The sequence below is a fragment of the Bemisia tabaci genome, chromosome 4, assembly GCF_918797505.1.
Source record: "Bemisia tabaci chromosome 4, PGI_BMITA_v3".
NCBI classification, from domain to species: domain Eukaryota; kingdom Metazoa; phylum Arthropoda; class Insecta; order Hemiptera; family Aleyrodidae; genus Bemisia; species Bemisia tabaci.
Window position 1 is genome coordinate 60018362 of NC_092796.1, and position 22867 is coordinate 60041228.

General features: G+C 40.1%; 2 protein-coding genes across 2 annotated transcripts in view; one reads left to right on the forward strand and one right to left on the reverse strand.

Annotated features, from left to right (window-relative positions):
* LOC109042614 (glycine receptor subunit alpha-2) overlaps positions 1 to 18103 on the forward strand; it is a 79885-nt gene extending 61782 nt beyond the window's left edge. Inside the window, exons 4-9 of the mRNA XM_072300184.1 lie at positions 2414 to 2496; positions 3590 to 3724; positions 4272 to 4463; positions 10583 to 10651; positions 11863 to 12020; positions 17407 to 18103. Of these exons, the coding sequence (XP_072156285.1) occupies positions 2414 to 2496; positions 3590 to 3724; positions 4272 to 4463; positions 10583 to 10651; positions 11863 to 12020; positions 17407 to 17568 (799 nt within the window). The 3' untranslated portion in view covers positions 17569 to 18103. The remainder of the gene's footprint in view (positions 1 to 2413; positions 2497 to 3589; positions 3725 to 4271; positions 4464 to 10582; positions 10652 to 11862; positions 12021 to 17406) is intronic.
* Positions 18104 to 20367: 2264 nt separating this feature from the next.
* The window catches only part of Epg5 (ectopic P-granules autophagy protein 5), a 37363-nt gene continuing 34863 nt past the window's right edge, over positions 20368 to 22867 (reverse strand). The window contains exons 36-37 of the mRNA XM_019059442.2: positions 21534 to 21659; positions 20368 to 20749 (exon numbers count right to left, since the gene is read on the reverse strand). Of these exons, the coding sequence (XP_018914987.2) occupies positions 20515 to 20749; positions 21534 to 21659 (361 nt within the window). The 3' untranslated portion in view covers positions 20368 to 20514. The remainder of the gene's footprint in view (positions 20750 to 21533; positions 21660 to 22867) is intronic.

Consider the following 22867-nt stretch of genomic DNA (forward strand, 5'->3'; position numbering starts at 1 on the left):
ACTTAACTAGAAAATCACCCGACCGGAATTGTGTTCCAACCCAAAATTTGGTTTTTCTCGGATGGAGAATAACCAATTTTAATACCAATATGTCATTGATTTTTCATAAAAAATTGCAAAAATTTGGTATAAGCGATTGAGGTATCGACTCGTTAACATTAAAAATCGACTCTACAAGAAAAAATACTTAGGTCTCGGTGTACTGCAGTCTTATTAGGTGCATTTAGTCATCCATGAATCAAAAATGAACAATTCCAATCCAAAAAAATCGTCGATTTTCCGTAAAGAATCTTAAAAAATCGATATACCCGATCGATACATCGACTCGTCAACATTAAAATTAGATTTTGCGTGTAAAAATACGTAGGAACCGGTGTGTATAACATGTGTAAACAACGCTAACGACCCCGTAGACTCATCAATTCAACAAGAAAATAGCGAAAAATAAGGCCGGAGTTTGACTCATTTGCCCCCCCCCCCCCCCCCCCCCGGTAACTCAAATTCAGTTCCTTTACTCATCTTGAAATTTTTTCCTGAGTTTTCTGTTATTATAAGCTTCCACTTTAACCTTGGTTTGATGGTCGAATACCGATAAAGGGGCGAAAGTCAGCGATTATTTTGGGAGGCTCTTTGAAAGTTTTATGTAAAAAAAAAGAAAAAAAATTGACATCGGAGTCATTGGGTGGCAAGAATTTCACTTTGAAAACTCGTGATACAAAATACCTACTCGGAAAAATAGGAAAGAACATATGTTTACGTATTTTTCTTGCAATTAAAACATTAAATGCTAACATATTTTTTTGGTCTAATTTTTTCATTTTTCATGGTTTTGAAGATGTATTTTTTGTCCTTTCTCTGTTGTAAATTTTAAGTTTTTGATGTGTTTGAGCTGGAACACTTGCCGATAGGCACTGCCTCTCGAATAGAACCAACGCTGGCTACCTGCATCCATTGCCCGTGAAAATAAGCTGTAGAAATACCTAGGTCATCAAGATTGAAATTTTCTCCCCAGGAAAAGAAATGCTATGTTTTGCACAGCTAGGTCATTAAATTCTGCAGCTATTTTTCCGAGATGAATCTGAATACCATCATCATTTAAGTGCCTCTTAATGAAACAAATGATGGGAAAAAAATTACGCGAAAGCAGCAGTACCGCTCGAAAACAAATCAAATACAGATCTCGCAAAACAAGAAAGTCGGTTTTGCCCTCTTGGCCATGCGTTGCCGTGCCGATGTTAACATTCTCGGGCGTAATCCAGAGAAAGGCGGAAAATTTAATTAAATCGGCAACCGGGTTCCCCCTTTTCATTCGCCTTCTCTCTCCTCTCCCTGTCTGATGCTAATTGCCGGATTAAATGTCGGAGAGGTGAATTAAAAGATCCTCGCAAAAAAGTTTCTTCGCCACTTTGCCAGAGGGACCGCTTGCCAGAAATATGAATCCCTATCTTACACTGGGAAAAAAAACACATTGGATCTAGAGTCCAGACTCTTGAAAACATTGACAAGAAAAAGGACTCTTGATTCAATCAGATTTAAGCTTGAATCAAAAGGAAATCCGCTCCAATTAAGAGGCTTGGTTATTGATTTAAGCTTAAAGCTGATTGAATCAAGATTATTTTTTCTTATCGATGTTTTTAAGAGTCTGGACTCTAGATCCAATGTGTTTTTTTTTTTTTCAGTTTATATGAAATCTCTGTCGTGATGACGTCTCAAAATTGTCGCATTTGTCTTGCAACGATCGGGGAAAGGTATTGTAGATTAATTGTAGAAAAACGTGAACGGCACTCGCTGACCCCGGCAGTCTCGAAAATGTCACATTTTATTCCTTATATTTTCATACACCAACACATGAAGAAAGTTCAGTTATATAAGCCGGAGTGCGATTTTCTGTATTCGCCGCACTATTCGATTTATAAAAAATTCTTTCGGTTCTAGTGACCATATCCTAATTTTATGCAGCCGAACTATTTTTTAAGTTCGGTTGTATGAACCGAAGTGCAGTTGTATGAACGGAGAGTCCGGTTTGGACGGTTAAGTTACACGAGTGCTAAGGAAGTATAAGCCATTCAGAGGCGGATCCAGCCATATGGCAACACTGGATTTCCGCCATTTAAACCTATGCTAAATAATCGACTCTTGTCGGAGCACTTGGCCCCTCCAAGAATCGATACATTTTCATAGCTTTAAATAGAGAAAAGGCAATGTTGCCAATTTGCTGGATCCGCCAATGACGCCATTCGAGCAGTCAGACGTTTGCACGGCAGTATGTATAGGGTCATGAGGCGCACACACTCTGCACTGGTATTTAACTGAACTTTTTCCTCAGTGCGGCATTAATAGTAATTGTCTTTTGGAGAACAAAATTAATTGCGATTTTATCACAAAAATTGTACATATGTCTCCTTTTTTCCAGGCTGAAGTTGACATTCTCCTGCATGATGGACCTATCGAAATTCCCTCTAGACAGCCAAGTCTGCACGATGGAGGTTGCCAGCTGTAAGTGCCTACCCATGTTTTCATTCGACGCTTCAAAGGTCTATTTATGAATGGGGCAATTTTTAAAACAAACTCGCAGTCGATCGATTGAATCATTTTTTAATTCTGAACGTATAGTAAAATCCGAAAATACTTGTTGTAATATCAAAGAGAAATATTCATGATTATCCTTTTGTAATTCATATGTAAAGGGGATAAATTTCAGCGTTTGAGAGTTTATACAGCGACTTTCCTTTCTGATTTTTTTTGTTACACGGTTATTGCGTCTTTTTTGAAGAGGTGAGGAGTGATAAAGCTCTGAAAAACCTCAGCTGATACGGGCGCAACTCGCGCCGTTAATAGTAGCGCCTTCATGCAACTATTCGTGCTCAATGGATGACCGTGTTGCATAGCATGAAAATGAAGGCGTTTTCACTTTCCGCACTTAGTTCCGCGCCTGTCACGTCGGCGACGCACTATCAATAGAAATTCACTTTTTTAAAAAAAAAAGTGACCCGCCGTTCTGATGTGTCATTGAAAAACGCCGCATGAACATTCGGATGTCGCCAAATTTACTCCGAAAAATACAAATTGTCTACAGAGAGTGGTAATATACATTTTTCCCCGATATTTTTGAGAACCGAGACATGTGGAATGACGTAGTATAGGTATACTTCCAGCCAATCTAAAAATTTTGCTTGTAGACTGACATGTACAAAAAATCTCAATTGCAACTTTCGCATTAGCTCTATTCTCTATTGCGCTGTCATGTTTTCAAATTATCTGATGGATCTTTTATTTGTTCAACTTTTTGGTCAAAATCGAGAGTGAACGGAGGGAGAATAGATGAAAGGTGAAAGGGGAAAGGGGAAAGAAAGGAAGAAGCACTTGTTGATTCGAGCACAGTTCCTCATTAAACATTTTATAGTGCCTTGGTTTACGTACGTGTGATAAATCATTATTTTTATCGATAACAACAGCTATCAATGTCGGTTTTATTTATTCCAGAAATGACATGTATCTGCTTTTGGTTTGTTTTCTGTTGGGGGTTGGGTGAAAATTCAATACTCTGAGGGAGCTTCTTATTAATATTTTCTTATTCTTCCTCTTGCAGTTTCGAAGACAACGGAAGAATTGAAGTTGGAGTGGAAGTCAGTAAATCCGATTATCATGGGCCGGGGGTTGAAAATGCCCCAATTCGAGATCGTCGAAATCCAAGCCACAGATTGCCAAGAATCCTTCCAAATCGGTTGGTATACTTCAGAAGCGTGTGTTGAATTCTCGTTAAAGTATTGATACAGGATATGCCAATTTGCAGACTTAAGGATAAAATCCGATTTACTTGACGAGAGATTATCTCGATTATATCGAGTATTTTATATTATATATCGATTGTTTCAAATAAACCATTGTTTTTCTTGTGAGCGAGGGTTTTGAGATCCTTGGAACCAATGTAAATTAAATATGTCAATATATTCACTAGGAGGTGTTTTCTTGTTTTTTTGTTTTTGTTTTTTGTTTTTGGTCGCACTAGGTAGTTTTAAAATTTTCAAGGAAACACCCAGATCAGTAGGAACATTTTGCTTAACAACAAAATCACACAAGAAAAATTTGGAAAAAATTTGGAAGAGCTTAGTGAGACTAGAAAAATTATTAAATGTTTTCAGTGATTTTCGTCGCGTAAATCGTGTTTTACGTGACATTTTGGTTACGAAACATATATCAGAACGCTTGGATTCATACCTTAACTACTCTTCGCTCACCTGGTTATTAATTCCATGAATCAATTTTTTCAGGAAACTACAGTTGTCTGGTAGCGGAATTTTATCTTAGCCGCTCGGTTGGGTTCCATCTTGTGCAGTCGTACTTGCCGACCATACTTATCGTAGTCATATCGTGGGTCTCTTTCTGGATGGATGTTGACTCTGTGCCGGGCAGAACCACTCTAGGTGTCACCACACTCCTCGCGGTATCCAGCCAGTCATCAGGTGATTCAACACTCTATTCTCTACTTTTGTAGCTAGAGAATCATGTAATTTAAACAAAATCCATCGTTATTTTGCATCCTTGTAACAAGAAGCATATCGACGGCGTAAGTCGGCAATCAGATAACTCAGTTGCGGTCGCAGACTTCCTGTCGTAATTTATTTTTTAAACGGAAAACTACTCAACGGAAATTCTTTAAAACTGCCGTGATTTTTCTTCTCCGTGCGAAGAAAATTCTGCAAATACTTGCAGTAATGTATAATGCATTAATGAATACATTGATAGATAGAGACAAATCCTATCATTGTGATAAACATATCGACGGTGTTAGTCGACAATCACATAACTCTGTTTGCGACGTCGCAGACTTCCTATCATACTTCATTTTTTAAACGGAAAACTACTCAACAGAAATTCTTTAAAACTGCCGTCATTTTTCTTCTCTGTGCGAAGAAAATTTTGCAAAAACTTCAAGGAAGGATGTCAATTTGTTCTCATTTAAAAAAATAACACAGAGACGGAGATTTTCAGACACCGCAAACGAGATATCGACGGTGAAACTACCAAACCTCGTATCTCGGTTTGCGACGTCGCAGACTTCCTGTTATACTTTATTTTTTAAATGAAAAACTACTTAACATCCAGTCTTGAAAATTTCTGTGATTTTTCCTCTTTGTGCGGAGAAAATTCCGGGAAAATTTCAAGGAATGATATTGATTTGGTCTACTTCAAAAAAATAAAATGAAGGAGTACTCAATGACGCGCATTTTTTCCAGGTTACATCGGTATAGTTAATTCTGTTCTGCTTGTGTTCTCATTTTTGAAGTCGGAAGCTTCATAAAACACATATTTTCTTGCGTAGATTGTGAAGATAGGAGTGTATTAACGACTTTCATGCACTGGAAAAAAAACACATTGGATCTAGAGTCCAGACTCTTTAAAAAATTGACAAGAAAAAATACTCTTGATTCAATCGGATTTTTGCTTAAATCAATAACCAAGCCTCTTAATTTGAGCGGATTTCCTTTTGATTCAAGCTTAAATCTGATTGAATCAAGAGTCCTTTTTCTTGTCAATGTTTTCAAGAGTCTGGACTCTAGATCCAATGTGTTTTTTTTTTTCAGTGTGATGCGCTCATCGTGATTTTTAGCCATTTCTATTAGGTACAAATCTTCTATTTGCTCTAGCTGAAGTTTGCAACAGGCCCATTATTGGAGCCTCTGCAGCCGTTCTCAGGCGCCCCGCGGTCATAGTGGTCGAAGGAGTTATTGAGGAGCTCTCTTGGAAACAATACACTACAAATTCCACATTGTTCTCAAATTAGGGATACAATCCGCGGAATTCGACTTCAGACAAAGTTGCCAGATTTTGCAATTAAATGTAGGTATTTTACTGAGGAAAGTGCTGCTTTTTCTGTACGATCTGGCAGCTATGGGCCCTCAAACGAGCGCTATGCACCCATGTGAGATTTCCAATCGTTTCAGAGGTTGAGGAACATAACGCGAATTCAAACTATACTCATTTTGTAGGAGGTGAGTCAAAATCGCCGTGTTTCAAAGTCTGAAGGAAAAACATCGCATCGGATGATTAATGATTAGGATTATGAAAATTTCAAGTTCTAAAATTCGGCAGATAGGTATACAGGTAGATTCCGTTCGTGAAACTCAGAGCACAGCGCAAGAACTTTTATATTGAGCCGCGCCATTAAAGTGCGATCAGGCGAAGTCTCAAACACTATGTTCGGGAGCCATCCTAAATCTACCCGGAAAAACTGCGCCGGGGAAAGCTTGAGGACTTGACTCAAGTTCACTGCTGAAGTTTTTCCGCGGGAGATTTCGTCTGCGGTGCAATCTCCTGTTACGGGAAAGACGTCCCGGAAACTTCTCTTTGAAACCCCTCAATGTGACACCCTATAATTCAGGCTCCGCGTCTGCCGGCTCTCTGTTGCTTCTCTGCCCTCGGCTCAACTTGGGTTAATGTTTGTCAAATTCCTTTGCAAAATATCCGGATTTGAAAATTCATGTTTGGATAAACCATCATGGCGGTATTTTCACGAGCATTCTTTCGTCGTCCTAAAGTCGAGCATTCTATAAAGTGGTGGGATTTTTACATCCTGTATTAAAACATAGCATACATAATAGGGTCAGGGTCACTGCAGCCTGGCAAGAGCGAAGAAAGTTAAAACGCCTTCAAATGAATGCGTATGCAACCCGCACATCCATTAAGTACGAATAGTTGTATGCAGCGCCTTTGTGAAAGTCGCATCCTCACGTTACGGTGTGGTAGTTAAGCGTCGTTGCGCGTAAGACTATGAACATGTGGACTGCGTTTAACAAAAAGGAACCAGGCCAATTTAGCTATTGCCTAACTCAACTGAGCAATTTGATTGTGCGGATTCCTTTGGAAATTTTCAGGAATTTGCCTCGTACTATGAAGAAAATTCACTGAAGTTTGCACAAAAATCCGCACAGCCGTTTCCATGTAAAATAATTAAATTTCCAAATTAATTTGGCAGTAGCTGATATGGCTTGGTTCCTTTCTGGTGAACGCGGTTCAATCAGTGATCGCCGGCAATTCACAAGCCACTGGTAATGAATGGAAAAATATGAAATCCAGAGATAAAAGAATAAGATTATGGTCCTGATTATTTTGCCATCAATTGGATTAGACGCTTTTCTGCCGCCAATGTGAGGTATAGCATAAGACAAATTCGTTGGAGCAAGTAGTGAAATCCGTGTCATTAAATGGGTCTGGCTCGGACAAGCAACTAAAGTAACTGCACGACAAAGCATAAGGTATCACGGCAAAATGAAGGGGCGAGATCAAGTCGAGATCAGGCTTGTAGAGGCTATTACCACTCAAACCTTAAGTATGCCTATGCGTGTATTGCGGTTCATCGAAACAACACGTTAGTAAGCCGTTTGCAAATTGCCTACGACGCTCATATATTGTCGATGAAACTCCGAACCACGTAACTCGGTTTGCGATGTTACGGACCTCCTGTCATTCTGTCGTACTTTACTTTTTAAATGAAGAGCTACTCAACGTCAATCCTGGAAAACTTTTGTGATATTTTCCTCTCTGTGCGAGGGAAATTCTGAGAAAACTTCAAGTGATGATGCTGATTTGTTCTTCTATAAAGAATTGAAAAAGGAGCGGAGATTTTCGAACACTGCAAATGAGGTACGTGGTTTGGGAGTTGTGCCGTTGATATACCATTCTTCGCAATGCTGCCGTTTCTCGTTTTTAATTTATTCGTCTTTTGGTGAAACCTAATCAAGTTTTAGATTTTTTGGTGTAGCAATTATTTTTGCGGAAATTTCAAAGAGAGATAAAGCTTAAAAATTAAAAGAAGGCTCAGTTTCAAACCTCATTGTCTATGTCTATTGAATAAGTAATTTACATACCAGCGGGCTGATTATTGAAATCAATGGACAAAGCGACACACGGTTCGTTTCAGAGGGAGGTAAATAAAATAGTGTTGCCCACTCAAAATTCCTTCGGGATCTTGAAGTAGGATGCATACACAGTCATTTAAGCCTAAAATGAAAATATTCTATCGAGCTCTTCGAAAATAAAATCGATTTTTGTGTTTTTGGCGCTAAAATGGCCTTCAAAAACGATCAATGATTCAATTCCGATGGGTTGTGCATATGCAAAATGGTACATGTATGATGAAATCTACGTATTTTTGGACCAGAAATCGATTGAGCAGGGTCCCGAACCGGTTCGAAGCTTCAGTGACCGAAAAATGGGCATTTTTTGGGATTTTAGGGATGTTTTGGGCCCATTTTTTCCCAATTTTGGCGTGAGAAAACCTGTGCCGTCATGGGTATTGATTATTAGGTAATTTCGGGCGAGAAATCGAATGCGCTTGGTCCCGAGTCACTCCGGGGCTTCTTAGGCCGAAAAATTTTTCTCGGCTTGGTTGGGTTAAGATTATTTGTTTGACCGAAAAAGGAGGGAAAATAGTTATTCTGCATATAAATATTAAAACCCACAAGAGGAGTTCATTTTTCGAGTCCAAATTTATACCGTCTCTTCATAAAGCGCATACGATTTCTCGTCAGAAGGTCTTTGAAAAAGAGAAATTGATGTGTATGTGTGTGAACCCGTCAATCAGTGCAGATCAGCATGCGTGCGCACTGATATCATTCTTCACAGCGCATGATCAGATCTGAGATATGCATCGTGCTTTCATGCAGGAGCTTACACAGTGGACTGGCTGAAGGAGGCCAAAGGTCATCAAATTATAGAAAAGTTTCTTGTTACTTATTCAGGAGTCTCATTTTAAAGTCAAAGAAAGGCCAATTTCAGCATCCAGTTTGAACATAAAAGACAAAAAATATTTTCAAAGCTCTTCCGGAGCTCCACCTGGGCCTACAGCGTATTCTTGGATTAGGAAGCCCCGGAGTGACTCGGGACCAAGCGCATTCGATTTCTCGCCCGAAAGTACCTAATAATCAATACCCATGACGGCACAGGTTTTCTCACGCCAAAATTGGGAAAAAATGGGCCCAAAACATCCCTAAAATCCCAAAAAAGGCCCATTTTTCGGTCACTGAAGCTTCGAACCGATTCGGGACCCTGCTCAATCGATTTCTGGTCCAAAAATACGTAGATTTCATCATACATGTACCATTTTGCATATGCACAACCCATCGGAATTGAATCATTGATCGTTTTTGAAGGCCATTTTAGCGCCAAAAACACAAAAATCGATTTTATTTTCGAAGAGCTCGACAGAATATTTTCATTTTAGGCTTAAATGACTGTGTATGCATCCTACTTCAAGATCCCGAAGGAATTTTGAGTGGGCAACACTATTTTATTTACCTCCCTCTGAAACGAACCGTGGACAGACATAAGAGGAAGAGGCAAAATGAAGTGAGCTCATTGGTTGAAATTGGTGGCTGGGATGAGCAAAGGAGGTAAGTAATAGACTAACTAGCGACAGCCCACAAAAGACCCCCCCCCCCCCCAGTTAGTCCATCCTTTCCCCTTTTCATCTATGAGAAGCACCCGTTTTAACCAATCCCTGGTAAAAATTGGCGATAGGAGCTGCGTTTCAAAATACCATAGGAGTTCTTACAGTCGACTGAAGAAGGCGATAGAAAATCATATAGCTGGCTGTAGAAAGTGGAAAAAATCATACGGCCAGGCTACACGAAGCGATAAAAAGTTATACAGCCGGGCTATAGTTCCTATCGCCGGGCTTTACACTTTATCGCCTGGCTGTTGCTTTTTCGCCATCGGCTATAAAAGGCTATAAGAAATTGTGTAGAAATTCGTGTGCTTTGTAAATCCTTAAGTTTGTACGGAATCACCTTAATATTTACAAAACGCACACTATATTTTCCTTTACTACATATTTTTTTTCATCAATTAAAATGAGAATAATCCATACAGAGTGTGCAAACATTTTAAAGTCATGAGTTGAAAAACGCTGCCTCCACGAGATTAAATATTAGAGCCCAACACAAAGCGGAGCGGCGGCGCAATGGCGCCTACAAACCTAACAGGGATACTTCACGCATTGCGCAATGCGTGAAGTATCCCTGTTAGGTTTGAAGGCGCTGATGCGCGTTTTGCACTGGCTGCCCGCCCGCCGCAGCGTACCACGGCGCTCGAAGCAACTATTTCACACCAGAGGTATTGCACAGTATCATACGAAATTGCAGGCGCTCCTACATGTTAGGAATGGCAGGCATCCTTCAAAAGTACGGAGCTTTCCTCGCATAATAAATCAAACGGCCCAAAAAGAGAGCGGTAGTCCAAAAACTCACTAAGTCCTAGCATCCGTAATTAGTAAAGTTTAGCATACATTTTATCGCCAGGCTGTTGCTTGGTCGCCATCGGCTATAAAAGGCCATAAGAAATTGTGTTGCCGGCTATAGAAGCTATTGGAAATCTTACAGCCGGCTGTAAGTCGATGGTATTTTGGAACACAGATTCTACTGCCAATTTTTACCAGGGATAAGATCGCTCCATACTCCCTATATTTTCTTTGTTTATGGCTTTGTCTATCAATTTCGGTAATCAGCCCCCTTGGGTGACTATCCATGATGAGTATTTTTGTCAACTCGCAAATTATTTAACTTTTTTCCGACTTTGTTAAAAGGTATTCAAAGTGGATTGCCGCAAGTGAGTTACGTCAAAGCTATAGACGTTTGGATGGGCACTTGCACCGGTGAGTATAGTGAACTTCGTTGGATTCTTAAATAATTTTGACGCTGCATTTTGCGCATTTTTTTGTGTAATCTTCATTTTTTTCAAGCATTCTTTTCTTCCTCAATATCAGTCTATGGTTGTCGTGTCCACGCAAGGCCAGAACAAATTTGTCGAAATCATTTTTCACAAGAGCAAATTTTGTGAGGGTGATTCGTCCTAGGTTCTGGTGTGGTCGAACTAGCGTGCGATATATCGCATCGATTTAGCAAAAAAAATCTACCGAAATTTTTTACTTAATCGATCTTACTAAATCAATCTTTTACTTAATCGATCGAAGGATTGTACTTAGTATATTGCATCGATTAAGTGAAAAATTGAGGTAGATTTATTTTGCTGAATCGATGCGATATATCGATAGGTAGATGTACCAGAACCTGCGGTAAGATCTCCTCAAGTTAAGGCGACAAATCACAATCTGAGTTTTTAAAGCACGATTTGCCGATGTCTACAAAAGAGTCCATTTTTCAATGGAATCTTTGCTGTCCTGTAGAATAGTCACAAATGATTTAGTCCATACTCTGCATGGGTGTAAAGGTGCACTCTACTCGGCAATTTAAAGCCCCAAATGGACGATATTTTGCAACTGGGAGCCAACCCGTATCTGCCATTCTGGCTTATCCGTAAAAACACATACGTGCCTAAGGTATCTGATGGCACATACGTTGTTCCTACAGCGAGTCAGAAAATTAATTGTTGTTATCAATGGTTTTCTTTATAGTTCCCTTTGATTAAATTCTGAACCGAAACGAAAGTAAGAACATGGCATAATTTGACTGCATTCTGCAATTTGGAACTATAAATTCTGGCCCGATTTAAAAACAACGTATGTGCCATTAGTTTCCCTATGCACGTAAGTGTTTTTTCAGATGAGCCAGAATTTATAGTGCCAAATTGCAAAATGCAGTCCAATTATGGATCATGCTGAAAAATATTTCCAAGCTGCATTTCAGGCTCCTTAGAGGTAAGTTCTAGTCCCACATGCCCACATACCCACCCTCGGGCTGGGAGGTGAGGGTCGCCCAAAGGGACATGGTTTGCACCTTTTCCTCTCCTCTCGGGGGCACGAATCCCTACATTCAAAGAAAAGAAAAAAGAAGAAAAAGAAGAAAAAAAGGAGAGAAAAAACCCCAACTCCAGAAACGTGTGGATTACATTGGTCTTTTGTTGCAGCGTTCGTATTTTGCGCTCTACTAGAATTCACCTTCGTCAATTACATGTGGCGGAAATATCAACCTGAGCCAATGAGGAGGCTCATTGCTATTCCGGAACCGGTCAACGGAGAAGCGAACACGAAAGGCTCCAACGATGAAAACGTTAACATGGTTACGGTGAGTCTTTTTCAACCAAATAAAGTCGCGCTCTCAAACCTGAGTTATGCTTTTACGCACACTGTTAAAAATCCCGGCGCGAAATTCACGCTTACTCAGTTGCTATTTTGACCACATGTTATTACTCTGAGTGCATGAATCCGGCGCGAAAGAAGCTCGGCGCGAGTTTCGCGCTCTGGCCGGAGTGAAAATCTGACAGGCAAAAGTAAAACGGAACTGCCGCAGCATGGATTTGAATTCGAGTCGCGGCTGTGATAGACGAGTGTGCTACCACTTTGACATTCGGCGCTCGTACCAGGAGGCCCTAAATTCACGTTACTTGAGGTACCTCAACTAATTCGTTCGTCGTTGGTGATATTTACGCTCTGATCTATTCACTCAGAGTACGGCGCGAAATTCGCGCTGGATTTTTTTTTTTTCACGCCGGCTATTCACTCAGAGTAAATCATTGATTTTTAACAGTACACGTTAGAGTACCTTTATAGACAGAGTATGGCCATTCGTATCTTTTTACTACAGGAAAACTGTTCCGCTTTTTGATTGGTCAACGAGTTTTTAGGCTTCATGATGCTCTTAGGGCCGTATATAAACAAACAAGATGGCGACTCACCGTAACATCGATAAGAAGCTAAATTTGAAAAAAATTTCAATTATACGGCAGTAACAATTTAAACTAGCATATCTACGAATAACACACGAAAATCGCAAACATACAGGTTGGGCCTCGTAATTTGGTCCGCGGTGGTAGTGGCGAGCCCGAATCCGGGTGCCCCGAAAAAACACCGGAGTGCTTTCCGACCATGAGCCCTGGAAAGAACGGCCGTAAACGGGGACTAAGGCTCACTTTGGATTGGGCCATACGCTGTTTTGTCCTTTCTCTCTCTCGCACTCATTGCTCAGATGCGGCACGTCAAAGGAGCACACTCGGCTTTGACAAGCCGCCGTTTTATCGTCTATCTCTCTCCCACTCATTGATCGATGCGGCAACCGCGGCTCGTCAAAGGGACACACACACACTCGCAAAAATACAGGCTTGGCCTCGTAATTTGGTCCGCGGTGGTAGTGGCGAGCCCGAATCCGGGTGCCCCGAAAAAACACCGGAGTGCTTTCCGAACGTGAGCCCTGGAAAGAACGGCCGTAAACGGGGACTAAGGCCAGGCCCGCCACATCCCATCTCGGGCCCTGGTACCAATTTTCTGGCCCAGGCCCCTAGCACGGGGGGGGGTCCGGGGGCTTCCCCCGGGAAATTTTTGAAATTTTAAATCTATTTGGACGCATTATGAAGCTCTTATGATGGAGATTTTCCATCAATTTTTGCAGAATAATTACGCCTTTTTGTTTACTTTCAGCACCAAAAACTTTCGAATTGTTGCATTCAAAACATCTATAAATTTTTTTTTTAAGGGGGCAGATGATAATTTTCAATTCTATGGGGAGCCGGGCCCCCCTGGACTCTCCTATTGTACGTCTATGGCAAGGGAGTTAAGCCATTGAAGTCGAGGATGCCCAGAAAGGAGCCTCTTAGCATCCGACAACGGAAGAAAATGAAACCCAGTTACTAAAAATATCATTCTACATATCGACGGTGAAAGTCGCCAATCACATAACTCGTTTACGGTGTCTGAAAATCTCCGCCTCTACGTCATTTTTTTAAAGGAGAACAAATTGATATTATTTCTTGAAGTTTTTGCAGAATTTTCTTCGCATTGAGAAGAAAAATCATGACAGTTCTAAAGAATTGCCGTTGAGTAGTTTTCCATTTAAAAAATAAAGTATGGCAGGAAGTCTGCGACGTCGCAAACCGAGTTATGTGATTGCCGACTTTCACCGTCGATGTACTCAAAATCTTGAAAATCTCTAAAAAAGTAAGAAAAATTTTATAGTGCCCTAGCGTGTTTTTGAAACTTTATTCACCTTTTGCGGAATTTTTAGGGTAATTTTTTCACTTTTCCCTACGAGACAAGGGTTACACATGAATTCGTAGTGGTTTGTCACCTGCGTCACGGGCCCCTCCAGGGCCCGGGCCCCGGTACCAAGGACCCAGTATCCCCCCCCTTGTGGCGGGCCTGACTAAGGCTCACTTTGGATTGGGCCATACGCTGTTTTGTCCTTTCTCTCTCTCGCACTCATTGATCAGATGCGGCACGTCAAAGGAGCACACTCGGCTTTGACAAGCCGCCGTTTTATCGTATATCTCTCTCCCACTCATTGATCAGATGCGGCAACCCGCGGCTCGTCAAAGGGAGACACACACAATCGCAAAAATACAGGCTGGGCCTCGTAATTTGGTCCGCGGTGGTAGTGGCGAGCCCGAATCCGGGTGCCCCGAAAAAACACCGGAGTGCTTTCCGAACGTGAGCCCTGGAAAGAACGGCCGTAAACGGGGACTAAGGCTCACTTTGGATTGGGCCATACGCTGTTTTGTCCTTTCTCTCTCTCGCACTCATTGCTCAGATGCGGCACGTCAAAGGAGCACACTCGGCTTTGACAAGCCGCCGTTTTATCGTCTATCTCTCTCCCACTCATTGATCAGATGCGGCAACCCGCGGCTCGTCAAAGGGACACACACACAATCGCAAAAATACAGGCTTGGGCCTCGTAATTTGGTCCGCGGTGGTAGTGGCGAGCCCGAATCCGGGTGCCCCGAAAAAACACCGGAGTGCTTTCCGACCGTGAGCCCTGGAAAGAACGGCCGTAAACGGGGACTAAGGCTCACTTTGGATTGGGCCATACGCTGTTTTGTCCTTTCTCTCTCTCGCACTCATTGCTCAGATGCGGCACGTCAAAGGAGCACACTCGGCTTTGACAAGCCGCCGTTTTATCGTCTATCTCTCTCCCACTCATTGATCAGATGCGGCAACCCGCGGCTCGTCAAAGGGACACACACACAATCGCAAAAATACAGGCTGGGCCTCGTAATTTGGTCCGCGGTGGTAGTGGCGAGCCCGAATCCGGGTGCCCCGAAAAAACACCGGAGTGCTTTCCGACCGTGAGCCCTGGAAAGAACGGCCGTAAACGGGGACTAAGGCTCACTTTGGATTGGGCCATACGCTGTTTTGTCCTTTCTCTCTCTCGCACTCATTGCTCAGATGCGGCACGTCAAAGGAGCACACTCGGCTTTGACAAGCCGCCGTTTTATCGTCTATCTCTCTCCCACTCATTGATCAGATGCGGCAACCCGCGGCTCGTCAAAGGGAGACACACACAATCGCAAAAATACAGGCTGGGCCTCGTAATTTGGTCCGCGGTGGTAGTGGCGAGCCCGAATCCGGGTGCCCCGAAAAAACACCGGAGTGCTTTCCGAACGTGAGCCCTGGAAAGAACGGCCGTAAACGGGGACTAAGGCTCACTTTGGATTGGGCCATACGCTGTTTTGTCCTTTCTCTCTCTCGCACTCATTGCTCAGATGCGGCACGTCAAAGGAGCACACTCGGCTTTGACAAGCCGCCGTTTTATCGTCTATCTCTCTCCCACTCATTGATCAGATGCGGCAACCCGCGGCTCGTCAAAGGGACACACACACACTCGCAAAAATACAGGCTGGGCCTCGTAATTTGGTCCGCGGTGGTAGTGGCGAGCCCGAATCCGGGTGCCCCGAAAAAACACCGGAGTGCTTTCCGAACGTGAGCCCTGGAAAGAACGGCCGTAAACGGGGACTAAGGCTCACTTTGGATTGGGCCATACGCTGTTTTGTCCTTTCTCTCTCTCGCACTCATTGCTCAGATGCGGCACGTCAAAGGAGCACACTCGGCTTTGACAAGCCGCCGTTTTATCGTCTATCTCTCTCCCACTCATTGATCAGATGCGGCAACCCGCGGCTCGTCAAAGGGACACACACACAATCGCAAAAATACAGGCTGGGCCTCGTAATTTGGTCCGCGGTGGTAGTGGCGAGCCCGAATCCGGGTGCCCCGAAAAAACACCGGAGTGCTTTCCGACCATGAGCCCTGGAAAGAACGGCCGTAAACGGGGACTAAGGCTCACTTTGGATTGGGCCATACGCTGTTTTGTCCTTTCTCTCTCTCGCACTCATTGCTCAGATGCGGCACGTCAAAGGAGCACACTCGGCTTTGACAAGCCGCCGTTTTATCGTCTATCTCTCTCCCACTCATTGATCAGATGCGGCAACCCGCGGCTCGTCAAAGGGACACACACACTCTCGCAAACACGAAAACATTGTTAAATCACCTTTCACCTTTATCACAGCGGAGGATGTAAGATGTGCATAACCTCAATCTTGCTTGCTGATAACAGCCATCTTGTTTGTTTATTTACGGCCCTAAGAGCATCGTGTCAGCCTATTCGCTTGCGACCAATGAAAAACCGGAACAGTAATGGCCATACTCTGTCTATAAAGGTACTCCAGTACACGTAGGCCGTTACTTGAAAATCAGAATTGTTCAAGGAAGTATAATAATCATCAAAAGTGCTAGGTCCACTTCGGGCAGGTATTCGGTGATTAATGAATTGAACCTAACGAACAAAAAAATCGCCGGCTGCCATGGTCCAGCCGCGCCGGTCTGTTTTGACCTCGAGCAACTATTTTAACTCCCCGGAGACCAAATTGCATATACGATGAATTGAAGGAGCTTTCGGTGATTTATGGCCCACGCTCACTAGCCTTTTTGAGAAGACCGACGCGACGCGACGCTTCATTTCGTAACTCCTGATATTCGAGAGAGCTTTTCTGCTTGAATCAGTACCGCGTGGAAAAGCGAGCGTGGAGTAACTTACTCCTTATCTACATCAAATGCTTGTTTTAGGGTTTTCATTGCAGATGGACTGTTACTGATGGCTTTTGATTTTCTTTTTCTTTTATATATGAAATGGGTCTAATTCGACTTTAGTTTACATAGTGGTGTCATCTGTCATCACGCCAAAAAAAAAAAACAAAACAAAAAAAAACAAAAAAAAAAGTGTTTTTGGTTTTAAAAACATTTTGTGAGTCTTGTGTCTGTTTGATTGACAGTACTTTCCCGAGTAGCACAAACTGCAATAAGTAGCAATTGCATTGAAAAAATATTGCAAATTCCACTGATTTGTGAGTGGTGTGTATGTTGCTGATCTCATATTTGAAGGGGGCACATTTATTGAAACTTATTGCAACAAAATTGAAATACACGTTGCAATTTTTCATTGCATTGCATATTGCCTATATTTCTGACACATGGACCTCATTTTGTTGATTGTTTAAAATTGGCATGAATCGACTAAATGATGTAAAAATATTGCAATTTAATGGTGAAAAAATTACATACAATCTTATTGAAATCAAACTGCAATATAATTTCAAATTTTTCGTTGAACCGTGCTACTTGGGTTGCTTGACCTGTTAGGGGGCCTTATTTCAACTTGCAATAATTTTCGAACGAATTTTGACTTACAGGTGAAAAAGATGATCATCCAAGAGGAGCCAGTAGACCAATATTGCCGCCCTAAAGTGAACCAAGCCATGGTTGCAAGGACGATCGACGAGTATTCTAGATTTGTATTTCCTGTAGCTTTTTTAATCTTCAATATTTTTTACTGGTCTTACTACCTTGTATGACATTAGGAGAATTTATTTGGTGTACTTACCAATCATGTGCTACCAAATATATCATTTTAATACATATGCTCTCTTCAACAGTTAGGGCCGGTTCTTACCACCTCTGGTTTTTATTTCTTGTCAAAGGAAAACTTCTAACACTGTTTCAGGGGGTTTTGGGGCTTTTACGATACATTTTACGGTCCAGATGACAATTTGGACTCTGATGGGTCACTTTGAAACCAAGGGTTTAACCTCTGATTAAAATTTAACAGGTATCCAGGGTGCTTTTAAAATTTTAATCAGCGGGCAAATCCGTAAAAAATGGTAATGGTCAGTCCTTGGTGAGACAAAGAATATTTTTCTGCAATTTCTTGCAAAAATCTTAACTCAAAGCTGAAATGTTAGAATTTCAAAATATTTTAGAGAACTTTAATTAAAGGTATTTTTGACACTTATTACCTATTATCAAAGTCTCTCTGAAGATTTTGAAAAATTCAACTCAACTTTGCTGTTAGACTTTACAATATACGAACATAGGGGGGGGGGGGGGGGGGGGGGTGGGTTGTGTTTATTCAGCCTTTTAAAACTCGAAGGGGGAGGAAAAGTGGGTATCAAAGATAATTTTAAAAGCATTGTACATAAATTTTTGAAATTAGCTTATCCAAAAAGTAGGTAGACAATTTTTAAAATGTTGGAAGTACATTTTTTTCCGCTCAATCAGTTGAAACCCCAAAGTTTTAACTCAGCTGTGAATAGTTATAAAAAATAAATAAAAAATTGAAACATATTAATAGGAATTCTGCCAGTTTGTTTTTATAAATTATCAACACAGACACTTTCTCATGTGCCTCTGAGGAGGTAAGTTAGTTATTATCTTGAAGTTTTATCAGCAGATTGCTTCTTTCGTTTTTGTAATATATCAAAGTGATGAAATATGTACGAAAAATCTAAACATTATTCTGCATGTATGAGTTTCTCACAAATAAATACTGATTTCTTTTTTTATATTAAGAATTACTGCTACCACTTCATAACACTTGTTGGCATTAGAACTTTTCAAAATTTCTGTTCATAATTTATTTAATCACTGTCTGACTGTTCAATGTATGAATGCTTGAAAAGTTTACTGAGAGTAAAGCAGTTTGTATTCCTAGACAATGATGAAATATTAGCAGACCTTCCACAAAGTTACAATTCTAATGTATAAGTGTTTTTCCAACTAGGCTATCAACTTCCACCTTCCTAAAATGCTATATTTACTGGGTAGTTATTGTTTGTAAATACGACTAAGATATGTAAATACCTCTATTTTTCTTGATATTATGTTTAAATGACATTTGATTAACTTTGATAAACATAAGAACTGCAGTGAATTATACTCCTCAGATTAAAAAAACTGTTTCTTCATAAATGAACTTTACAATATACTATTTATAAGTCTAACTTACTTAAACGTTCAGTAAATTTTATTTCAATTAAATATTTACATGTTTTCATAAATGTATTTGTTAATGTAGTTATTGAAAATTAGTTTTAATTTACCTCCTTAACCTGCCATAACTATTTTTACGTTACTAGACGAGGTCTGAACCAAAAAAAATGTCACTTGTTTTCTTTCCAAAATCTTAGATAGAAAACGGTTCACACAACAGAAGTTGAGAGATCAACACCAAACAAAATATTAAAAAGTGATTTTCACACAGATTAATTTTTAAATTATACAAACGATGTCGTGTGTATTTTTGCCATTTAATAAATAGTAATTGTGCACTATTATACTTAGTTTGTTTAGTGGTTGATTTTCGGACTTCTTGTGTGATTCATTGCCATCGTAAAATTTTGAAGAGGAAACATGTTGCATACCTTGCCTTACAGCCCACTATGTACAAATTTGCCGTAGATGATCTTCTTCAGCTTGTGAGATGATACGATTTTCGAGCCCAGACTTTCCACGAGTTAGGAGATTATAAATAACAAAGGAAATGAAATATTCGTACCTTGAAAGTCATGAGGCGCGTAGTAACAAAACCTACAACGTCCACTTTTTGGCATATTGAGACAGGGGAGGAATTATGTTCTCCACACTTATATCTGTAAGCCTATGTAATTTTTTCGGAGCCAAATTTAATTTTTGTGCTTTACATTGAATTGAATATCAAAACCTGCAATCTCCAAAGAGGTTGTTATAAAACGAGTGTTTTTAACCTTTTGTGAAATTTCGACAAACTCGCGTTTCTCGCCAATCGCGTAGAGCTTTTCCAACCTGAAAATCGGACTCCCCGGGTCATTTACATGGAGACTAGCTGGATTTCAGCCCAATCCGAGAACTTTAGATTTTGACCCCGAAAATTAAGTTTACCCTGTCAATTTTTCTCGATTTTGGTCGGGAAAAATAGACCCGAGATTAGTGTCAAATCCTATGTAGTTCGAGGCATAGAACTGATTGGGTGAAGTTCTAAGGCTCTCAGTGGCTTCTCAAGCTGAGAAACGAGTGCTTTTGGCCCTTTGTGAAAGTTCGACAAACACACATTTTTGACGTGGATCAGAGGTCACGTAAAGCCTTTCCGACTGAAAAATTCGATTCATTTCCACACGGACAAGCTGGGATTCAGCCGGATCCAACAATTTTCAATTTTGATCCTGAAATTTTAGTTGATGATCATACATTCTATGATAGGTTTTCTGGAGGCAAGTTTACAAATCGAAATGTCGACAATTAGGCTCAAGTGGAGTATTCAAAACAGTTCAAGCTGATACATTCTTGTTAGGGGTATGTGCTAAAAAATGTAAAAATGTAATATGTGTAAAAAATCATCATGAAAATGGAAGATTCTGTATTTAAAAAAGTTCAACATTACAAAACTATTTGTAATAACAAGTACATGGTATGGAGGTAACAATGAGAGGGTAAAAATAAAAAAAAGAATCTTAATTTAAACTGCCGAAAAACTTAAACTAATTTAATCAATTGCCAGATTCAGTCAGAGTGGGTAGCGTAGCATGCACATAACCCTCCGGAAATAGAAGTCTTGCAATAGATAAGACAAAGTTATCACCGTTATCGAGCGAGTTCTCAGGGCCTTTGATCATACTGATACATAGTTCGATGATATTTTTCAATTCCACAAATGATTTTTCTGACAATAGGCACTCCAAAGAATTCAGTGACTTTAATGCCTCCACACTTGGCGTCAGCTCCCTGAAAAAAAAAAAAAAAAAAAAAAAAAAAAAAAAAATTATCATGAGTCTACGACTGATTTGACACAGAAATTTTAAATCATTTGTTTGATTTAGTTAAAATGGTTACATTGAAACTGGGGAACTGCAAACATTTTTTTTTAAGCATCAAAGAAATGCACATGAAATGAGATGCATTATTTAAAGTCATTTCCTAGGTCACCTTGTACTTGCAGCGCGAAAGATATTCTATGTATTGATGTCAGAAAAAAACATTGAGATTAAAGGATGTGGTTTAATTCGACTGAATCTATCCTTGCTTGGTGGGAAGACACTGCACAAGACGTTGACTGCCATGCCATTCCATATGATCAGGCACAATTTTTCACTCCCACATCATTTTATTTTTTCAAAGTTTTTTTTTTCCTTTTGATACAAATTCATTTTTACAAGACTAATGTACGATAATGACTATTGTTGCTGAAGCTTGAATGAAACATTCTGAAGTGATCAACATTCTAAAAACAATTCTAAGCATGAAAAATGAGCGGAAAAAATATGTTTAGTAATGGTAAGCTGGTTTTGGTCATTTTCTAGTCCTAAAACTGTTTCCTGCAAAGAGAATGACGTGAGATAGAGGTTCCAGAATGACCTCAAACTCAACCTCAAACAAATTTATCAAATTTTGTTTTTGAGTCAAAGGACCCTCGTGTCCTTGTGAACCTTGTGCGTTTTGAGTTAAGCCATTATAATTTTATCAAAAAGACGGAGGAGCTGGTGGGCAAAATCACAAAACATCCACTCACCCTGATGTGTCTGAAACTGCGCCAGGTGCATCCTTAGAGCAACGAATGAAGAAGGAAGATGCTTCGAACTTGTTGGGTATTTGGGCCAAAATGTATGTTGAGACAGCTTTTGCCAAGAGTCGGAACCTGAAATCATAAATAACATGGAACATTAGGGAACAAACTAAAAAATTTAGAACATTTCAAAGGTACTTTTGCATAATGATAGTGAAACTTCCAACCGACGTATCTCCTATGAGGTGTTTTAAAATCTCCGATCCAATTTTTATTTTTTCAAAGGAGAACAAATCAACATCACTTCTTGAAGTTTTCACAGAATTTTCTTGGCACGGAGAAAAACAATCACATAAGTTTTAAACGTTGAGTACTTTTCTATTAAAAAAATAAAGTATGACACAAAGTCTGCAACGTTGCAAACCGAGATATGTGATTTGGAAGTTTTACCATCCATGTGCATTTATTCTTAGATGGAAAGAAGCAATATTGATACAATTTTTCAGTTAAATGAAATAACTAGTTTAATGACTGAACAACTTGACTTAATGTAAAAAGTCTCAATTTAAAAACCAGTGAACTTAAACCAGACTATAATACTTTTTTTTTGATTGATTAAACCCAAGTTTAGTAGACATATTTATTTGAATGATAAAATTTAATTACTGGTATCTGTTTTTAGAAATTTTAACTTCCAATTTTTGTTGTGGCATTAAAGAACAAACAAACGGTGATTGAATTAGCAATGACCCTTAATTGCATTGCTGGAACTGACCAATTAAAGGGCTGAAGGTGTTGTACATCAATGACACCTCCCACATTTTCTTTGAAATGTGATCATGCTGATTGAGAGTGTTAAGAAACAGTAACATTGTTATCAGAGGTCAATTTCCTGACCTAGCATTACATAAACTTATCTCTTTACTGAAAAGAGAAATGCATTAATGACACTAAAGGTAAGTGAAATGAAGGTAAGTACTTCCACTGAGGATCACCCAAAATTTACAAAACACTTGTTTAGATTGTTAATCAGTTTTGAGGGTGCTTTTGTTTCAAACTTCCCGCCAAGACCAAAACAGAACAAGCGCAACTGAATCTGATATAGATTTCAGGTAATTGAATAAAAGAAGAGCATACCTTTTTTGTAAATACTTTGGATGAAACTTACTTCCACTAATTATTACAGCTCATACAATAATAAAAATGATTCACCCATTGACAATCTTTTTGATGAATAAGTAGAAGATTGCATTCAAAGGTACCCTGTATCATGTTATAAAAGAGTATGTATTCATGTTGAGATTAGAGCTGACAGTCAGTGACCCCACACCAGTTCCTAC